The sequence below is a fragment of the Dipodomys merriami genome, unplaced genomic scaffold (genome assembly GCF_024711535.1).
Source record: "Dipodomys merriami isolate MVZ:Mamm:240054 unplaced genomic scaffold, mDipMer1.0.p SCAF_5, whole genome shotgun sequence".
Classification (NCBI taxonomy): domain Eukaryota; kingdom Metazoa; phylum Chordata; class Mammalia; order Rodentia; family Heteromyidae; genus Dipodomys; species Dipodomys merriami.
Genome location: NW_027206068.1, coordinates 68,442,073 through 68,462,185, shown reverse-complemented (window position 1 = coordinate 68,462,185; position 20,113 = coordinate 68,442,073). Strand labels below are relative to the sequence as shown.

Here is a 20,113-nt window from a genome sequence, read left to right as displayed (position 1 = left end):
TCAATGCCTTCCCAAGCTTAGGTATCCCCACCCTCTCTCCATTATTTGCGTAGGTATTAACCTCTCTCAGGGAGCACGTGCTAAAGCAGGGACTATGAGGAACACAGCATGTGTCCTTCAGCAAATGCTGGAGCCTATGCCTATGAAAGCAGTGAAAAGTGTGTGAATTAATAAGTTATCAGACACGGTAAGAAGCTGTACGATGGAAGGACTGGCTGCAGGGAGAGAAGTGGAAATTTCATGAACACGGAAGCCGAAGTCCCAGACAGAGAGCAGGAAATGTATATAAGACACAAGGGCCCCTTGGAAGCTGGTGGGAAAGAGGAAATTCGGGGTGGGAGGAGAGCAGGATGAAAAAGCAGACACATAAATTGTAAAGGGTTTGGCAGAGAGGAGCGAGATAAGAGAAGAAGGAGCTCTGGGTGGCGACCACTGGGAACGTATTACAGCCACTGAATTTATGGACCTGTCAAGCATTCGTTGACAATGGGGTTAGTTTGATCAAAAATGTGCCCACTGGCTTGTAGCCAGCAGGAAGTTGGAGGCATTAGGACCTTGGAGGTCACACATTCCAATCAGAAAATGTGTGGTTCTCAGCCAGGCGCTGGTGGCTCACGCCTGTAATCCTAGCTACTCAGGAGGCTAAGATTGAGGATTGTGGTTCAAAGGCAGTCTGGGCAAAAAAGTATATATGAGACTCTTATCTGTAACTTATCAGCAAAAAGCTAGAAGTAGAGGTGTGGCTAAAGTGGTAGAGTGCTAGCCTGGAGCAAAAAAGTGCAAGTGCAAGGCCCTGGCGCGCACATCTGTACACGCGTGCACCCCCGCACACACACACACAAAGAAAGATACAAGAAAAATAAAAGAAATGTGCAGTTCTCATTGATCCATTTGGGATCCAGAGCACAAAATGGAGAGTAACTTTCACCTGGAGTTCACTTTTAAAGTTTGTAATTGAAAAATAATGGCCCCTGAATCATGGTGAAAAGGGAACCACAAAATATTGCTATAACATGTCCTCCAAACTTCAAATGATGGGTTCACTGGGAAAATAGTACAATGGATCCTCAGAAGAAGAAAAACAAGAATTGCTATCTGATTTAGTAATTCCATTTTCTGACAAGCTACCAAATGAACTGGCAGCAGAGTCTTGAAGATATATTTGTACTCTTACAGTTATAACTACATTTTTAATTTTTAATATATATCTTTTATTGTAGAGATACTGTATAGAGGGGTTACAGTTACATGAGTAAGGTAATGAGTACATTTCCTACCTAGGGTTATTACCCTCTCTTGTTTTTTCCCTACCATCCTTCCTTCCCCACCTCCCCAAATCTTTCCTCCCCCACAAAGTTGTAAAGTTTGTTTTCAACATAGTGTCTTGTGCATCTCATTGTTACAATGGGTCAACATGTATCCTTATTTCAGTATTTTGTTATTTCCCTTCCCCTCCACAAATTAGAGAAAAATGTATATACAAGATGCAGGGTACCAGAATCAAATACAGTAACAACAGAGGTTATACCATGGGGGAAGAACATACAAAGAAACAAAAAAAAATCACATAGTACATTATGAGTGCATTAAAAACAACAGCAAGAAAGATAAAACCCTTGTGTCCCTATCTTGGGGTTCATTTCGCTTAGCATCATCTTATATGGTCATATACATATACATATATATAGTTTTTTTACCTTTTCTGCTTGTCCTAGACATATACTAGTTATTACAAATAAGGGAAACCATGGGACCTATGTTTCTTTGGGCCTGGCTTACTTCACTTAATATAATTTTTTCCAAGTCTTTCCATTTCCTAACAAATGGGGTGGTGTCATTCTTTCTGATGGAGGCATAGAATTCCAATATATATAATATATACTATATAGTATATATACATATACTATATATATACTATTTATACTGTATATTATATGTATAATACTATATATATATACAATATATATATATATATATATATATATACATATACATATATCACATTTTCTTGATCCATTCATTGCATTTCTTTTTTTGAGACAAGATCCTGCAATGTAGCCCTGGCTGGCTTCAAATGGTCGATCCTCCTTAGCCTTAAATAGAAACAAAATCTGTGCTAGAGGCATGGCATAGCAGTATAGCACCTATCTAATAAGAGCAAGGCCCTGAGTTCTAACCCCAGTGTCATCAAAAGAATGTGGGTGGAGAGATTGTGGATGTAGGTCAGTGTGATTCAGTACACACCTAGCATGTGTGACTTTCTGGGTTCCATCCCCAGCATGGGGGCGGGGGGAAGGGAGATGGAGTCAGGGAGGAGGGAAATGTGACACATATTAACTGAAATAAGCCAAAATTGTGTGATTCACTTACATTGGTCCCTAGAGAGTGGGATGGGATGGCCAGGGACTGGTGGGGGAGGGCAGTGATCAGGATAAAATTTCAGTCCTAGATATGAATTTCTACATATGAATGATATTCTAGATATAGAATGATATTCTAGATATGAATGGTGGCAGTGGCCATGGTCACACAGAGGCCCACTAACTTTAATCCTGCTACATTGTGCCTCCCCAAATTGGTTAAGATGGTAAGCGCTATGTTATCTTGATGGTATGGATCTGACCAAGAAGCAGGTGCCTCAGCCCCCCTACTATGGAGGGTGATGTGCCTCCTTCGAGTCACTTTGTTGGCATATAAACTTGAAACCTTTATTCTGGGGGCTATATGTGGTTTCTTGAGCCCTAACTCCCTGGTGTGGACTTGGAGAAGGACAGCATTCAAGACCCCAAGATGGAGATTAAAGATAAAGCACCCAGTGAGCTCCCAGGCTGAGGAAGATAAGGGTGGGAGACTTTCCCCCCTCATGGGATGGTCTGGGTGACCCTAAACTGTAACAGAGAACTTGAAGACTCCTTTAACAAGCAGCAGCTAGGGATCTTTGGGCTGGGGTCTTTTGGAAGAGATCAACAAGAGCAAACCTGGGCTGGGGATGGAGCTCTGTGGTGGAATGCTTGCCTATGCTGTGCGAAGCCCTGCTTTGCTCTCCAGCACTGACAAAGATACAGGGAGGCAGGGAAGGAGAGAGAGGGAAGAGGAGAAGAGAGAAAGGACCTTCAAGCCATTGAACAACTGCCTCTTCGGTGGTTAATGAGCACCCATGCACCTGCCACCACCACATTAGCCATGCAGAAGAGGGAGGAGCTAGGTTCTTTGCCACAGTGATCCTGTTGTGAAAGATGTTCATGCTGATTCCATCTCTGAATGGCCACTTCCTTGAAGGCTGAGTAGCTCCAAGAAGTGGCAACAGGGGTTGTAAGACAAAAGTACTCAGTCACCACACGTACCTGGCATGCAATGACAGGCCACCCATCAGCCAAAGTTCAGGACGTAAGACAGTAGATTCTTCTTTTAGCAGATGCAAAAAGCAGAACCACCTACTGACAGTGCCTTTTTTTGGTGGTTAATGTGAGGCCTGGAGAACAGGTCAGAGTCAAGTCCCCACACAGAGGCCAAAAGATTATGTGCTGTAGTTAGGGCAGAACAACTTTACTCTGGATTGCAAGGTCCTTGCAGTTGGAGACGAAGATGGAGGAAAGTCATTAAGAACATGGTCTTGAGATTCGAAGAATAATCAAGGAACTTATTTTAGTAGTTAAGTTTCTATTATCTGCCCCAGGCGTGTAGGCATCATAAAACTTGGTGGTGCCTTTCCAGGGAATTACTTTGTGTGCATTGCTAGAGAAATGTTCCACAAAAGACTGATCAGGACTAATTGGAATGCATAGTAAACAACCCAGACTCAGAGAGACTTAAAGAAGGAAGGAGACTTCGTTCCAGTGTAGAGAAGAGCTTTGGTTCAGAATCTGATACAATTTCAAATGTGTATAGGACAGTGCATGACCATGGTTGAACGTTTACACTAATATTTGCAATGGCTTTGTTAGTCCAATAGCCTCCTCTCATAGATTAGCATGCTCTTTCCCTAGGCAACGCTAGGCACTTAGTAAAGGCAGTAAATGATTAGTCCCTACCCAGAGGGTAGGGACTCACCACAGAAGGCTCTCCTTTGGGATAACTACCACCATATAATGCAGTGAGATCCCCTAAACCTCACATGTCATATGGGTCACCTGAGAGGGAAACTATAACCCTATAAAGCAAGAACATTCCCCAAATCTCAGAGGTTATAAAAGGTCACCTTCTCTGTTGTGAGAAGGGGTGTGCCAATCCCTTTACTGGCAATAAACCTTTTCTGTGTACCTGGTACCTGGATGTCTGAATGGTTTTCTGGCAAAGTCTAATTTGCTCTAACAGCTTTCATTTTAGACATTTAGATGCTGTCATTTATCTTTTGACCTGCGTGAGTAATAAGGGTTAGAACTATTGATTTGCATTATTAATTATTCAACTTTCTTTCTTCTTTCTTTCTTTCTTTCTTTCTTTCTTTCTTTCTTTCTTCCTTCCTTCCTTCCTTCCTTCCTTCCTACCTTCCTTCCTTTCCTTTCCTAGTGTTTTGTTTTGTTTTGTTGATAGAGGGTTTCACTGTAGAATGTTGACTGGCTTCAAACCTGAGATCCTCAGTTAATCACTGGTGGCTTATGCCTGTAATATTAACTACCCAGGAGGTTGTGATCTGAGGATCGTGTTTCAAAGCCAGCCAGCCTGAGCAGGATAGTCTGTGAGCCTCTTACCTCCAATTAACTACCAGAAAACCGGAAGTGGTGCTGTGGCTCAAAGTGGTAGAACACTAGCCTTAAGCAAAAAAGCTCAGGGACAGTGCCTAGGCCCTGAGTTCAAGCCCCATGACTGACAGACAAACAAACAAACAACAACAACAAAAAACCCAATTTGAGATCCTCCAGCCTCAGTCTCCTCGGTGCTGACATTACAGATACAGCGTGTGCCCCCGTATCTGGCTCATTCATAGGTTTCTGAAAACTTGAGTCTCTGCCCATAAAATAGTGCTTAAGCAGAAAATTGAAGCTCTATGTGATTGAATGTTTGCTGCTTCTTTGGATTTTGTAATGATTGTTTATTTAAAATTGGAAAACAGAGGTAGAATATCATTCTCTTTGGATCAGGTTAGAATCCTGTTTGCGTCCTCAATGAGGGGTAAGAGGCACGAGAACTTAGTAAATGTGTGTGTGTAATTTTTGAGGTGGTGCCATTCTTTTTTCTTCCCCCACAAAATTTCTTGACAAAAGATCTCTGCATAAAAGCATGTGTTCTCAAGACTTGTTTCCAGGAGGGAGAACACCCTGACAAATGTCACAAAGATTCATGACTATTACAAATGACTCTATTATGCATTTTGCATTGAACAACTTGGAGTTCTTGCAGGTACCATTCAATTAAATATAGAAGTTTTTGATTTGCACTTATTACTAGAGATAGAGCTTTTATGTAACTTTAATTTGAGACATTCTATTGTTTGGGAACACAGCTGTGCAGGTTGTCATTTAGGGGATAAAGAAGTTATTGATGCTGTATTTGATTGTCACTGATGGGGAATGAGCTTCCTCCCACCTTGAACCTGACACACTCTTCTTTGATGTTGGTTTTGGATAGAAACATCAAGACTACAAAAGTGCAAATCTGTCGCTGATTCTCCAGCCTCTGTGGCCCTCCAGTCATCCTTGCCTGCTGCTTTGTCTCCACCTGCAGTCCTAACCCTGGGCCAGAATCTAGAACCATCCTGGCAGGGCATTCAGAGACCCAGCTATAGAATAAAAGGTTAAATAGTTTAGTCCTTTGTGAGCTAGCATGGCTCCTTATGTGATGACAATCTCTCCCCCTCCCCACCTCCCTGCCCTTCCAGCAGAGTACATCTCCCTGCTCTGACAGTATTAGGCTTGGCCTAGGGACATGCTCTGGGCTCACAGTGCACCTCCTGCCCTGAGTCTGGGTTTGGCCAGGTAACTTGACTTAATCACTAGGATGTCAGCTGATCTGGTACAGTGTGTTTCTTACTTGCCTTTTTCTTCTATATTTAAAAGCATTTCCTATTAGCCTCGATTAGTTGTATAAGGGGGTTACAATTCTGTATGGCCATAGATGCATATGTTGTACCTTCTTCCTCCACCATTCCCCTTTCCCAAACCAGCCATCACAGGCTTCTTCATTCCATTTTCACACATATATATCATGTATTTTTTTTCTTTTGGTTCCAGTTCTGAGGCTTGAACTCGGGGCCTAGGTACTCTCCCTAAGCTTTTTGTTTGTTTTTGTTAAAGGCTAGTGCTCTACCACTTGAGCCACAGCTCCACTACCATCAAGTATTTTGACCCTCTCATTCACCTTCTTCTTCCCACTAGTTCCCCAACCCTGGACAGGTCCTGCTGTCCATTCCTATTCTTGTTTTTGTCATGGTATGCTAATTGTTCAAAGGAGTTTCATACCATGGGATTTCACACATGTGTATACAGGAATTTAACCAGTTTGAACTCCTCCTTAAGTCTTTGCCTGCACCAGAGAAGATCCTTCCCTGGGGAGCCTCCCCTTCCACAGAGGCTGAGAGTTGCAGGAGCAGGAGTATACATATGAGACCGCCCCTCCTGACACAGCAGGAAGTCCAGAGAAGCTATGTGCAGCTTAAACCAGTCAGCTCCAGCTAATCCTTAGACACACAATAAATCATCAATTGCAGTTTAGATCACTCTGAAGCACTGACAAACTAATATGGACAGCATCAAATATTGCGTGCTAATTTATTAGTTTTTTAGGACTATATAAAAACCAGTGTAGGGGCTGGGAAAGTGGCTCAGTGTTAGAGTGCTTGCCTTGTGTGCATGAGGCCCTGGGTTTGATTCCTCAGTACCACATAAGCAGAAAAACCCAGAAGTGGCATTATGGCTCAAAGTGGTAGCCTTGAGCTGAAGAGGGACAGTGCCCAGGCCCAGAGTTCAGGCCCCACAACTGGCAAAAGAAAAAGAAAAACAAACAAACAAACAAAAAAACAGTGTAGGTAGAAGCATTTGGCCAAGAGTATACCTCTCCTGGGTAGGGTCATTTACTGAGACTATGATTCAGTATCTTTACAAATAAGCAATAAGAGAATAGAAGTCCAAAATCCTATAACAGACAGGCTTCCAGTTAAGATGATCACAATCCAATGGAATTTTAATGCAGCTACCAAAAAATACTATGGACAGGGCACAGTAGTTCACATCTGTAATCCCAGTAACTTGGGAGACAGAGATCAGGAGGATTATGGTTCAAGGCCAACCTGGGCAAAAAGTTAACAAGACCCAACCTCAATAAATAAGCCAGGAATCAGTTGGTGTCCATAATCCCAGCTACATATGTTGGAAAATCACGATCCAAGGTTGGCCCTCTGCAAACGCAAAAGATCTAATGTAAAGAAATAACAAAGAGCATAAAGGCTGGGGCTCAAGTGGTAGATCCCCTGACTAGCAAGCACAAGACCTGGATTTCAAACCTCTGGAGAACCAAAGAAAGAAAAGAAAATGCTATTAAATAACACCCCATATCGGAGTAGAAGCTGTGTAAAACAGAATACCGTGATGAGGACTCTAGTGTGGAAAGACTTACGTTAAAATCCACTCAAGCCTGTAAAGTCTCTAATAGAGAAAGTAGTCTGACCATGGGCTTATTCTTCAGTTCTGGGGTTTCAGAAAAAGAGGATATTGCTCTGAAGCATGAAAGAGAAAATTCAAGAAAAATAAAGGGAAGAATTGAATCGTTTTTAAATGGCCAAGAGCAAGGGTGATATATGCCGCAGCATAACCAGGAAGTCTTTGTTTACACTGTTATCCTATGTAGTTATTAATAACACTTCCTTCCGCTTGAAACGGGTGCTGGGCCAAGTAAGATGTAGATAAATGAAAGGTAAGACGTTCATGGGCTGTCAAAGCCAGCTGGCTGTTTGCCACAGAGTGTGGAGGTTGTCACGTTCTGTACAGCACAATGCCTGCCAGGATAGTGTGAAGTGACTGAGACCGACAGCCAGGGTCTCTCAGGCTAGCACCAAGCCTCTCTGAACAACCCTGAGGGTTTTCTCTAGGAATCTTGCCTGAACTAGAGGGCTCCCTCTTTGTGGACTCTCAACAAGAGTTAGAGAATCAGCCCAGGTACCTATTGACAGATGAATAGACAAAGAAAGATAGAAAATTGAGGTTTATTTGGCCATAAAGAAGAATGAAATTATGCCATTTTCAGGGAAATGGATGGGATTGGAGCTAATTACATGAAGCTTATTTAAAATAAGCCAGACTCAGAAAGACAAGTATCAAAATCGATTTTCTTATATGAGGAACCTAGATTTTAAAAAGAGAGAGACATGGAAATAGAAGGGAAACTATTGGGAAGGGGGAAGGGAATCTGTAGGAGGGAGAAGGGGAGAAGAGAAAATGATGGGGATATGAATATATATGATCAAAGAACATTGAACACATGCATATGAAGATGTTACAACAAAACACTTAAAATGCACTAAAAAACTAAATTTGAAAGAAACTATCCCAAAGGAGTGAATAGAAACATAAGTAACATTCCTATTCTTATTATTTCTGTCACATCAACTCAATGTGCAGACATGCAAGCATATAGAATAAAAGCTGAGTTTCCTTACCCACACAGACGCCCAAATCGTTTCCTGAGTTCCATTTGGCTTTCCCAAAAACCCTGCAGAAAACACATACTACAGTAAGAATGATTGAGCAAACTTTCAACTTCTCAAATTTACTCAGGAAAAAGAACTCTAGAAAGGCAAGGGCAAAATTACATAAACCATAAAAAAGAATTCAAGCTATATTGCTTTCAAGTACTGCAGAATATTGGATAAACAAGAGGCTTTAAAAAATATTGCCAAGCTAAACTCTTCAGCAGCTCCATTTTAATGGGAGAAAGAGATCACTAGTGCTTAAACTATTGTGCCTAACTGCTACTAAAACATGCACAGAACCTCCCCGCCTCCCCCTTCCCCATTACTGTGGCTCAGATGATTCTTTGGCCAAGTTCCTTTCATGACCCCTAAATGTGTAAACTTCTGAGTCTATCAGAATTATCACCAGTTAAGAATTCTTTCCAATTAAGCTACATTTTTAACTAAAACCAACATATTCAAAGTATAACATTACTTTAGATTGATTCCACATAGGCTAAAACATGGGCATATTTTCATAGTGGAGTTTACCAGAAGGTATATGTGGGACAAACTGGGTGGAGGATCAGAAAAAGTCTAAAGCTCTTGTACTGTGAAGGTGGCAAATGCATGGGACACCTGAGGACATCACATGAGTTGGGGCTCCAAAAATTTCAATATGGCGGAGTGACGTATATATGAAAATACACATGGATGAGTTGGGTGGGAAGCGCTGGATTTGTGTTGGGGTAGGGTGTACAAGGGTATATATGATAAATAAGTAATATAGTATGAGAGGAGAGCTGAGGGTTAGATGAAGTGGATGTCCTAAATGGAAATAGACCCCACTGCCATTAAATCCACTGAATTCTCCAGGCTTAGTTTGCCATATACCAAGGAAAGTATTCATGAATATAAAAATAGTCACTGAAGGGACTACATTCTAGCAAGTTCTAGAAAGAACTTGGCAGGATCTGTGCATACAAGGATGGGCTGAAAAGGAGTATCTGGGGAAATGTTCAAGAGGTGACAGCTCTGTGTTCTCCTCATACCCTGAGTTATATTGTTTTTGTTCAAATGCGGAGTCTAAATCCATTACTCAACTCAGTACCCAGGATGGTTGCCCCCAGCAAAAGGTGACATTCATTTCCTGTTTCCTATCTGACACTTCTAACATCCTTCACACTTACTTCAAGGATCCACAGGAAGCCTTAAGGAGAGAGTTGTTTTGGACTCTCTAGACACGCCAGAGAACAAGATGTGGAGTGAGGGGGCTGGGGGGTTAAGATACTGGGAGCAAGCAATCAACATGACAAATCCTGGAGAGGGATGAGAGCAGAGAAAGAGACCAAAATGATAGAAAAGAAATTTAAGCGAGGGAGATCAAGAGGCAAAAATAGCTACGGTTATTTTGGGCCGAGAGCCAAGGAGCTGCCTTTCCAGGGGGCAGGGAGAAGGGGGTGTCCTGAAGAGCCATTAGATGGTCATTATCAGGGTTAGTCCACAACTAGTCTTTTCCTGCTTTGTGTGGCTTTTCACTAACACACACAATCCAATCTCTTGGCTCCTGATATTGCTCTACTGGCAGTGTCCCTGTGAGTTAGGAGGATAAACCAACAGGCTTCTGAAAAAACCCAATGTGAGAAAAAATAACTTTCAAAGATAGAGACCAGAGTCCCTATCTGCAAGTGCCTCCTGGGCTGTTTCTGTGACATGTCACTCCAGCAAATTGAAGACAGTTTACTTAAAGCAGGGTTTCTGTAGCAGAACCAGACACCCTTTCTGACTTTTTATTTCTGTCATCCTACAGCCATTCTCCCTGTAATCCTGGCACAGATCGAAGGCTCATGTTTAACTCCTTTTGCCTTGAATTCTCATCACCATCATTCCCAACTTTGCCCAGGTTCTTTTTTGAGTTTTTCTTCAGTCATGGGGCTTGAACTCAGGACTGGGACACTGTTCCTGAGTTTTTCCACAAGGCTAGTACCCTACCACTTTGAACAACAGCTCCACTTCCAATTTTCTGGGTGGTTAATTAAGTATAAAATCTCACAGAACTTCCTGCTCAGGCTGACTTTGAGCTGCAATCCTCAGAACTCAGTCTCCTGAGTAACTAGGATAATAAGTATGCGCCACTGGTGCCCAGCCCATGTTCTTTTTCTTGTGGCTGTCATCATTATCCTGTAACAAGCCCTTACCACTTCAGCCTGGATGGATTCTGTAACTCTAACCTAAACTGTTGGTGGCCCTTGGCAGGGGAATCTTGCATTCCCATGGACCTCACTTCAGAATGATGGAACATGAACAGCTCTGAGTTTGTCTTTCAGAGTGTGAGTAAACAAATGACATATTACCATACTTCCCAGTGTTCTCTACCTCTTAGCTTCCGGCGGGTACAGGCTAGTGGACACTCTAGCTGTCATTCTAGCGACGTGGCACACACATAGTGCTCCTCCCCTGGTGTCTGTGCTTCTCCCACAGCTGCCTCCACTCTGACAGTTCTCCATCCTGTCTACAGTAAGACCACAGCCCCCAGCTCCACTACCCAATCCTGCTTTGGTGCTGTATACCGCCATTCAGTGGTGCACTTGAGGGTGTAAGTAACCTGAATTCTAAGGCATGGGTAATTAGACACTCAACAAAAAGAGTTTGTGCTAGTTCTGACCAGCAGATTCCAGAGCAATGATGAAGAAATGTCCATGCAGTGATATCTCATTTTGTAATTTAATATTAAATAAGTCATGATCTAGTACCATCATGGGGTGAACACTGGGTTAACTGACACATGGTTAAACTCTAAGTGTCTCCCCCCAACCTCCACTTTTATAGGTTCAGATTGGCCAAGGGCTATCTTAAGGGAGTTACAGGATGATAAACAATGGCATAATCCAAGAGGTAGATAACAAGGAAAATCAGGAAGTAGGCAGTTTTGGTAACAAATATAGGGGGCCAGGAATCACAGAGAAACAGAGACTCCTCCTGTCTTTTGACAGGATTACTGCAGAAGGTCAAACACTCACACATATACAACCTGGGTTTACCACTGCTGTCATTCACACACTAGTCAAATCTACATGGGCCAGGCACAGTCCCACGGGGCTCCAGGGTTCTCACAGATTTGTAGTGAATGAATTAAAGGGTCCAGCATATTGATGGCCGACAAGAGAAAGAGCATTGTCAGCACAGTAGACAATGGCTCATTGCATCACATAGCACCTTCACACACAAACCACTTGGGGTGACCTAGAGAAGACCAGTTCTTCATGGGGGAAGACCTGTACAAAGCCCAGTGAGTTCATGCCTTACCTGGTGGAAAAACATCAGGTTTCCAATGAAAGGAGATGGCTTGGGATGTCTGATGCCCAACTTCTCCAGTCTTGAGAATGCTGATGTGGAATACCTGGAAGGAAGAAACAAATTTTAAAAGCTAGGAAACTGGCCAGGTACTGGTGGCTCACGCCTGTAACCTTAGCTACTCAGGAGGCTGAGATCTAAGGCTCACAGTTCAAAGCCAGCCGGGGCAGGAAAGTCCATGCGACTCTCATCTCCAATATACCACCAGGAAACTGGAAGTGGTGCTGTGGCTCAAGTGATAGAGCACTAGCCTTGAGCTGAAGAGCTAAGGGACTGCACCCAGGCCCAGAGTTCAAGCCCTACCACCACCACCACCAACAACAAAAAGGAAACTGAAGATTCTGTTCATGTCTTGGCCCTATTAGGAACCGGAAGAGTTGAATTCACTGGAAGTATAGAGTAAAGATAGAAGAGTAATTCCCAGTGAACACGATTTGTATGGTATTTTAAATGATGGTCCTTATACCCAATGAGAGGGATCAAAGAAGACTTAAGGACATCACACTGAAGTCCAAGTTCAAGTGCCATTACAAACCACAGCACAGCCTCCTGTGAATGATGCGGATTAGTCATGCCAACGTTCCTCTCCACGCACATGTGCACCAGCACAGTGGGCAAAAGTTACTCTTTCAAGTAGGTGATGGTATTTTAAATGATGGTCCTTATACCCAATGAGAGGGATCAAAGAAGACTTACAGCATCTCCCTTACCACCTCTCTAACAACCTCAAACCAGGAGTCTAGGGAGAGTCGTTGTGGTGTACAACAAGAGTAACCAAAAGAATAACTCAGTCAGAAATTCCTGAGTGATGAGCCAGAGACCAGTGATCTGAAAACCTCAGAGTTGGGAGATGCCTTAGGGATGAAGTAGCTTAACTGCCTCTCCCCACACCCAGAAGCCCATCATGATCTTCACAAACATATCTCATCCCAGCTCAGATTTGCCTCTATCATGAGCAATTGCTTAGAAGGCTCAGTGATGAACTGAAAATTGTTTTCCATAGAAAATAATTAAATACTAGAGAAGGAGACAGAGCCTGGCACTGGTGGCTCATGCCTATAATACTAGGAGGCTGAGATCTGAGGACTGTGGTTCGAGCCAGACTGGGCAGGAAAGTCTGTGAGACTCTTATCTCCAATTAACCACCAGAAAACAGGAGGTAGAGCTACAGCTCAAAGTGATAGAGTACTAGCCTTGAACAGAAAAGCTCAAGGACAGTGCCCAAGCCCTGAGTTCAAGCCCCATAAACAACCAAAAAAATTAAATAAGGAGATGGAAGCACACCTTGGAGAGCAGACCAGACAATATCACCAACCTCTGTTAGTCCTTCCCCCGATCCCCCCTCCCCCAGCTTGCAACCATATGAGAAGCAGACTTTCTTAATCAAAAACCAGGAAGTGTGGTCTGACAGACTTCCGTGCCACTTTCCAAGAGAAAGCAGCAATACAGTATGGCTGTCAAAACATTGGAATTACTAGGATATTTCAGCAGTTTATGGGAAGAGAAGAATAACAGGAGTTAAAGCCTGGCTTAGAAAACCATGGCCATATGGCCCTGATCCCTAACCAGCCAGCCAATTAGGTCAAAAGTTCAGTTAGTTCAGAAAAATTAATGAGTCAAACTGAGTGTTTAGCATCATGCAGAGATCAGCCAAAGCACAATTTAGAGACTGGGAAAAACAACAGAGAACTCCACAGACTGGTTTCTAAAGGGAACCAGAACTCCACAAAACTCAGTGGTAAGAATCACTCATTTATTACCTGCAGTCTAAGAAGCAGCACTTACAATATAGGGACATTTCTGCACATTATTAAACATTCAGACCAAGGGCAAGACAGCGTGGGTGTGGGTTTGTATTCTTCTAGGCAATGGGTCTCCATTTGCAGAGGCCATAGGAGAGAATCAAACAAGACAGAAGCGGGAAGCAGACTCCTCTGCCAGAACCACCAAGAGTTCCATCATCTGGGGACATTGTTAGGATGGAATGAATTCCCAGGACATCACACTGAAGTCCAAGTTCAAGTGCCATTACAAACCACAGCACAGCCTCCTGTGAATGATGCGGATTAGTCATGCCAACGTTCCTCTCCACGCACATGTGCACCAGCACAGTGGGCAAAAGTTACTCTTTCAAGTAGGTGATGGTATTTTAAACGATGGTCCTTATACCCAATGAGAGGGATCAAAGAAGACTTACAGCATCTCCCTTACCACCTCTCTAACAACCTCAAACCAGGAGTCTAGGTATATTTTTCCCATCAGTTTCTGTGAATTATTTTCTAAATGGAACCTCGGATAGAGTAAAAGAGAAATATGAAGATCTTGAGCCACGTAATTACATCTTAATTTTTGTAATTAGATGTCTTGATTGTCTAATTAAAGGACAAGACGTCTGTGCCTAATTATACATGCTAATTATTATGCAAGCCCATGCCCTAATTATGTAACTCCACTTACAAGAACACTGCCCATGTGTCTCTGCACAAAATTCAGACATCTTTTTTTTCCCCCAAACATATGGCAACAGCAGAGAATGTCCTGGGCCTAACCACAGATTTCAGGGCACAATGTGAGTGTCTTCTGCTAGGAATTGGCCAAGTATCATTGCCAGTCACCAGAGTCTCACCACCCAAACCTGCGGGGGAAGATCCTCCACACCAGGATTACAGGCAACCTGCACAGTAAGTTTGCTTAGTCTCATTCCCACTTCCGTCCCTGCCCCCTTGTTTCATGTTCTTTGGATTCAGGTTCTTAACTCCAAATTCATGGACTCTACCTGTGATGGGTTGGTAAGTTCAAAATGATCATTTGATACTCTTAGGAAAGGAACCTAAAGGCACAATGCCTGAACTCTAGGAAATGGAAACAAGAGGGTTTTTTTTTTGCTGCTTTTGTTTTCTCTTCTTTTTGTCTTGCTTGTTTATTATCTGTCTTTGGGAATGAAGGGACCAATGGTAAACAAAGGTAGCAGTGGTACTCACTAGACACTGTGTCAAAAACCAACTATACAACACATGGGTAGGGATGGGAGGGAAAAAACTGGGAGAGAGTGAAGGAAGGAGCGACATTGTCCAAAAAGAAATATACTCTTTACCTGATTTATATAACTGTAACCTTCTGTACATCACCTTTTAATAACAATAATTTTTTAAAAGACAACTTCAAAATCTAACCCTCAGGAACTTCAGAATGACCATCTTATTCAGAAATAGGGTTGTTGCAGATGTAATTAGCTAAGATGAAGTCATATGGAAGTAGAGCATATGTCTAATGCAGTGGCAAAGGTCTTTCTAAGAAGATGCTCTGGAGAAGACAAGACACACGGAGGACACCAAGCGACTACGAAGGCAGCAAGAGGAATAACTGCCTGCAACCAAATAGGGGAAGCCAAGGAAGGAACAGGATCGGGGTATGTATGGCCTTGCTGACACCTAGATTTCTTGGCTTTCCAGACACGTCTGGAAACTGATCCCAGGGATACTCATGATTGAGTTTTAGAGAGTCAGTGAAAAACCTTAATGTTTTTTCCTCCTGTTACTTTAAAAATCACCATTGTAAAACGAGTTTCTCTTTTATGTCACTAAGTTCGTTGTCATCCAAAAATGTACAGGTGGTGTGGGATGCAACTGGGAAAAGCAGGTAATGTACAATCATCCTCGATCAGCATGGTGTGATATTTAGAACAGCTTTCCTTTGACAGGAATTAATGCAAATGAATCCTACAATTATGATTATGGACATCTGTCATTGTTTACATTAAGGATACTGAAGTTGGAATATGACAACAAAAAGCAGATATAGCTTCAGAGAGCATTCTTTGGTTTTATTTTCACAGTGAAGGCAGTCATTAAATGCTAGAGGAGATAAATCCTGCCACGCCGATGGTGATACTTATTCTGTCCCTTCTCATAATAAATTAAACCATATGCACCATCTTCAACACAAGGCTCAAATGGTAAAGCTGGGAATGTTCGCAATATTTCAGTTTCCTCAGGACAAATGCCCTATTTTGATCTCACATAGGTATGTAGTATGTTGTTTAATCAAAGTAGCCACTCAGAATAAATTGGGGATATGTTGAAGAATCATAAAAGAGGCCCAAATGGATTGACATTTGGAGCAAAAGAAGCATTCCAAGACTAGCTTGTCCTACAGGATTATCCTCACAGCATGTCTTACGCAGCCTTAGAGGAATTGGTCTGTCCTCTAGTATGTGTCTGAGTGCAGCCAGCTCCTAGGTTCATTCATTCCATGTTCATGATTACTAGCAAATAATTTCTCCATGGTTAGCTGCTTTAGGAAGTTCCAGAGGTAGTTGATGTCTTTGAAGTGGAAAGTACTCTTGGAATAAAGAGCTGCTCCTGGAGTAACAGTTGTGAGGCTCCCAGACCAGGTGAAGCAAAGGATGCCAGCAACACATCTACCCTGCCCTTCAGAGAAGAGCAACCCACTGTCATTCTATAGAGAGTGGTGGGCACCGTGGAAGCATCATCAGGGAGTGTTAAACTATTGTGTGTTCAAAAGGTTTTGATAGGGGGTTGGGAGCAGAAGATGAGGTTTACTGGCTCTCCAGAAAGTAAATCTTGAAGCATGAGACAGACCTTGGGGCAAGAAAGCTAGACTCTCAAGGCGAAAGTATAGTCTACTTTCCCCGAGTCTTTCTGGTTAGTTTTTCTGTGTATTGTATACATTTGAGACTATATACTCCATAATTTTTCTAGTTTTATTTCTCTATATTAATTATCATGGATATGATTCACGGCTATATATTACTTTCACAGACACACCTGAAATTCACGTCACTATTTTAAGCATAGGTACACAATGCCAAATACTTTACAGAGTTTTCCCTGTTTAGTCCCACTGTCTCATACTTATTTCATCAGTCTTGTAAGGTTATTTTTCCCTAATTTGGTGGATCAATATATCTTGATTTCTGCATTTCTTTCATTACTCAGGAAAAAGAATATGTTTTGCTATACCTTCTTCAGCATTAAAAAAAAAAACTTCCCCAATGTTGAAATTCTTTTTCCTTTCTTCCTTTCCTCCTCTTCCTCTCCCTACTTTATTCTCTATTCTTCCTCTCCCCCTGCTTTGTCTAACTCTTAACAATTGTTTATCTAGGTGTCAGGCAGAATAATAGCTGTGTATAAAGAATTCACTTGGGGACTGGGTGAAGTGTTGCACATCTGTATTGTGAGACCCTATCTGATCAACTAAAAGGATTCAAGTGATAAAGCACATGACTACTAAGAGGGAGAGGGAGAGAGAGAGGAAAAGGGGTGGAGAGGGAGAAGGAGAAGGGGAGAAGAAGCACAGGACAAGTGAGGAGGAAGGGGAGAGGGAAAGGAAGAGGAGAACATAGGGGAAGGGAGAGAGCGAGGAAAAAGGAGGGGAGAAGGAGAAGGACGGGGGAGAGGCCAAGTGAGAGGAGAGGAAGGGGAGGCAGGAGAGAAAGAGGGGAAGGGAAGGGAAAGGAGGAGCACAAAGACAACCAGCTGGCCAATTCTGAACTGTTTTCATTCATTTAGAAAATTACCAACGCCAACTTGAGTGGCTGACTTTGATTGGATTCCATTTTCTTTCTTTCCTTGTCCCATTGCACCCCCAACTACAGCAGCTTCAGTTATGCCTCAATTTTCTGTGGGGAAATTGTGAAATGCAGAGTTTGTGAGGCCTGCTCAGTTCCCATTTCAGCACCGTGGGTGTGTCTTGACATGCCCAGAAAGTTCCCTCTGCTTTCCACTCCCTGGAGACCTGTCTTCAGCTGGTCCTTAAGGCTGGGAACCTTCCTTCACTCTTGCTCATGTGTCCATAGGAGTTAGATTACCTCCCAAGATTCAATGGGAAAATAATAATGTTTGTTTACTAATTTATAATGGTGAGTGGTTTGTTCCCCAGGAATCAGGATCTGGCATCTTTCAGAGCCCAGGAGGCTGCAAAGACACATCAATCATCAGAAGGGAGCATAAGCCAGATTTTGCCACAAGAGGTGGCTCCGTAGGACTGATATTTCATGGAGACCCTGATAAAATAATCCTGCCCACTATAGGGTTGGTGAAGATGCTGCCCTGGCCCTTTCTCCTCACAAATTTATACTGCCATCTCCACCATACTCTTGGCAGTATTGGTACCTGGGTCCCTCTTGTCTAATTTATGCCAGTGCCTGAATATTTTAATTATTACAATTCTAAAATATCTTCTTCATATCTTATTTTCTTGTTTCTAATTTTGAAATGAATTAATTTGTTGACTTTTTAAAAATCCTGTTTGGACTTTTATTGGAATTGGAATTATATGTATACATTAATTTTAAGAATGCCAACAGATTGTAACACTTGATTCTTCTCATCTCTGAAGGTGGTATACCTCTCTAGTGATTCTCTTCTCTCTGTCCTTTGGTAACAATAATTTTATGCATAGAAAAGCATGAATGAATATATTTACATATATTTATTACTGGAATTTCTCATCTGTAGACATACCATTTTTAATGCCAAACTTGTACACAGTGATCCTTCTAAACTTTATTAGTTCCTCTGGTTCGCAGGTGGAGTTTATTTGATTGCCTGTGTTGACAATTACATTTCATGCAAATAATATCAATTTGTTGTCTTTCTTTTTAAGCCTTTTGCCTCCCTTTCATTGTCTTGTCTTATTACAATGGCTAGGGTTTCTAATTCAATGTTAGAGAGAAGTAGTAAGAATTAGCATCTTCTTCTTTCTGAATCTATAGGAATATATCTAATATTTTAAGATTAACTGTGAGCTTTTGCTGTGAATTTTTAATAGTTTTTGGTTGAAGTAATGGTATTTCCTTCTATTTTTAGTTTGCTTGGAAAAGTTTTTCTTTCTTGATTAGTTTTGTATAGCTTTGTCTAGGGTTTTTTTTTTGGGGGGGGGTCCAGTTGTGGGGCCCGAACTCTAGGCCTGGGCACTGTCCCTCAGCTCTTTAGCTCAAGGATAGCGCTCTACCATTTGAGCCACAGCGCCACTTCCGGCTTTTTTCTTTTTGCTTATGTGGTGCTGAGGAATCAAACCCAAGGCCTCAGGTGTGCAAGGCAAGCGCTCTACCACTGAGCCACCTTCCCAGCCCCTTGTCTAGGTTTTTAGTCTTGTCAAGTACTAGATTTTATGTTGATCAATCTAAGTTCTGTTTTCTATTTAATTATTTTATGTTCATGCTTTGATTATAGTATCTTTTTATTTTTTTGGTGGGTACTTTCTCTTCCTTTCTTTTAGCTTTTTAAAAATTTAGCTTATTTTAAATGAATACACTTAAAGCTATAAATTGCTAAGTATTTCTTTAGTTGCATTCCACTCATTTTAAAATGCACTGTTTTCATCATATGAGAGTTGTATTCTAATAGTAGATTTCTTTGTATAAAATGTTTTATAAGATGCACACAAGAGGGAGGGGGTAACAAGTTCAACAAGAAATGTACTCACTACCTTATGTATATAACTGTAACCCCTCTGTACATCACATTGACAATAAAATGAAAAATTTTTTTAAAAGATACATACAAGAAATCACAGAAAAACACATACTTAGTTCTATACAGCCATATACAAAAGATTTAGTAGCACTCATTATAATTTGTCCCCAAAGGTTCAGAAAAGTGAACTGCTTATGATCTTTACTACTTTAGAAAAACAATGAGGACTACTAAATAAATATTTAAGTAGCTGGCTTACATGAATTCTTTCTTCACTACTGTAATTTCCATGAAAATGTAATCATTGCAGCCATTAGCCTAAAAACAATTTTGCCACAACATAAGAAATATTATATATTGGTAATGACATATGAATTATGTAATCATTGCTGTCATTATAATTTATAGCAAGTAATATTGTTTCCTATGTCCCAGTCACTATGGTAAGCATTTTTAATATATATTTTTATTGTAAAAATACTGTACAGAAGGGTTACAGTTACATGGGTAAGGTAATGAGTACGTTTCTATCAAGCACTATTACCCCCTCCTTTGTTTTTCCCCTACCATCCTTCCCTCCCCAATTCCTCAAATCCTCCCTCCTCCCCGCCCCTCCCCGAAGTTGTAAAGTTCATTTTCAACATAGTGTCTTGTACATCTCATTGTTACAGTGAGTCAACCTGTATCCTTATTTCAGCTTTTTGTTATTTCCCTTTCC

General features: G+C 41.7%; 1 protein-coding gene across 1 annotated transcript in view; it reads right to left on the bottom strand.

Moving 5' to 3' along the window:
- Tbxas1 (thromboxane A synthase 1) overlaps positions 1-20,113 on the bottom strand; it is a 141,792-nt gene that overhangs the window by 102,421 nt on the left and 19,258 nt on the right. Inside the window, exons 2-3 of the mRNA XM_069997319.1 lie at positions 11,909-12,002; positions 8,591-8,643 (exon numbers count right to left, since the gene is read on the bottom strand). Coding sequence (XP_069853420.1) covers positions 8,591-8,643; positions 11,909-12,002 — 147 coding nt within the window. The remainder of the gene's footprint in view (positions 1-8,590; positions 8,644-11,908; positions 12,003-20,113) is intronic.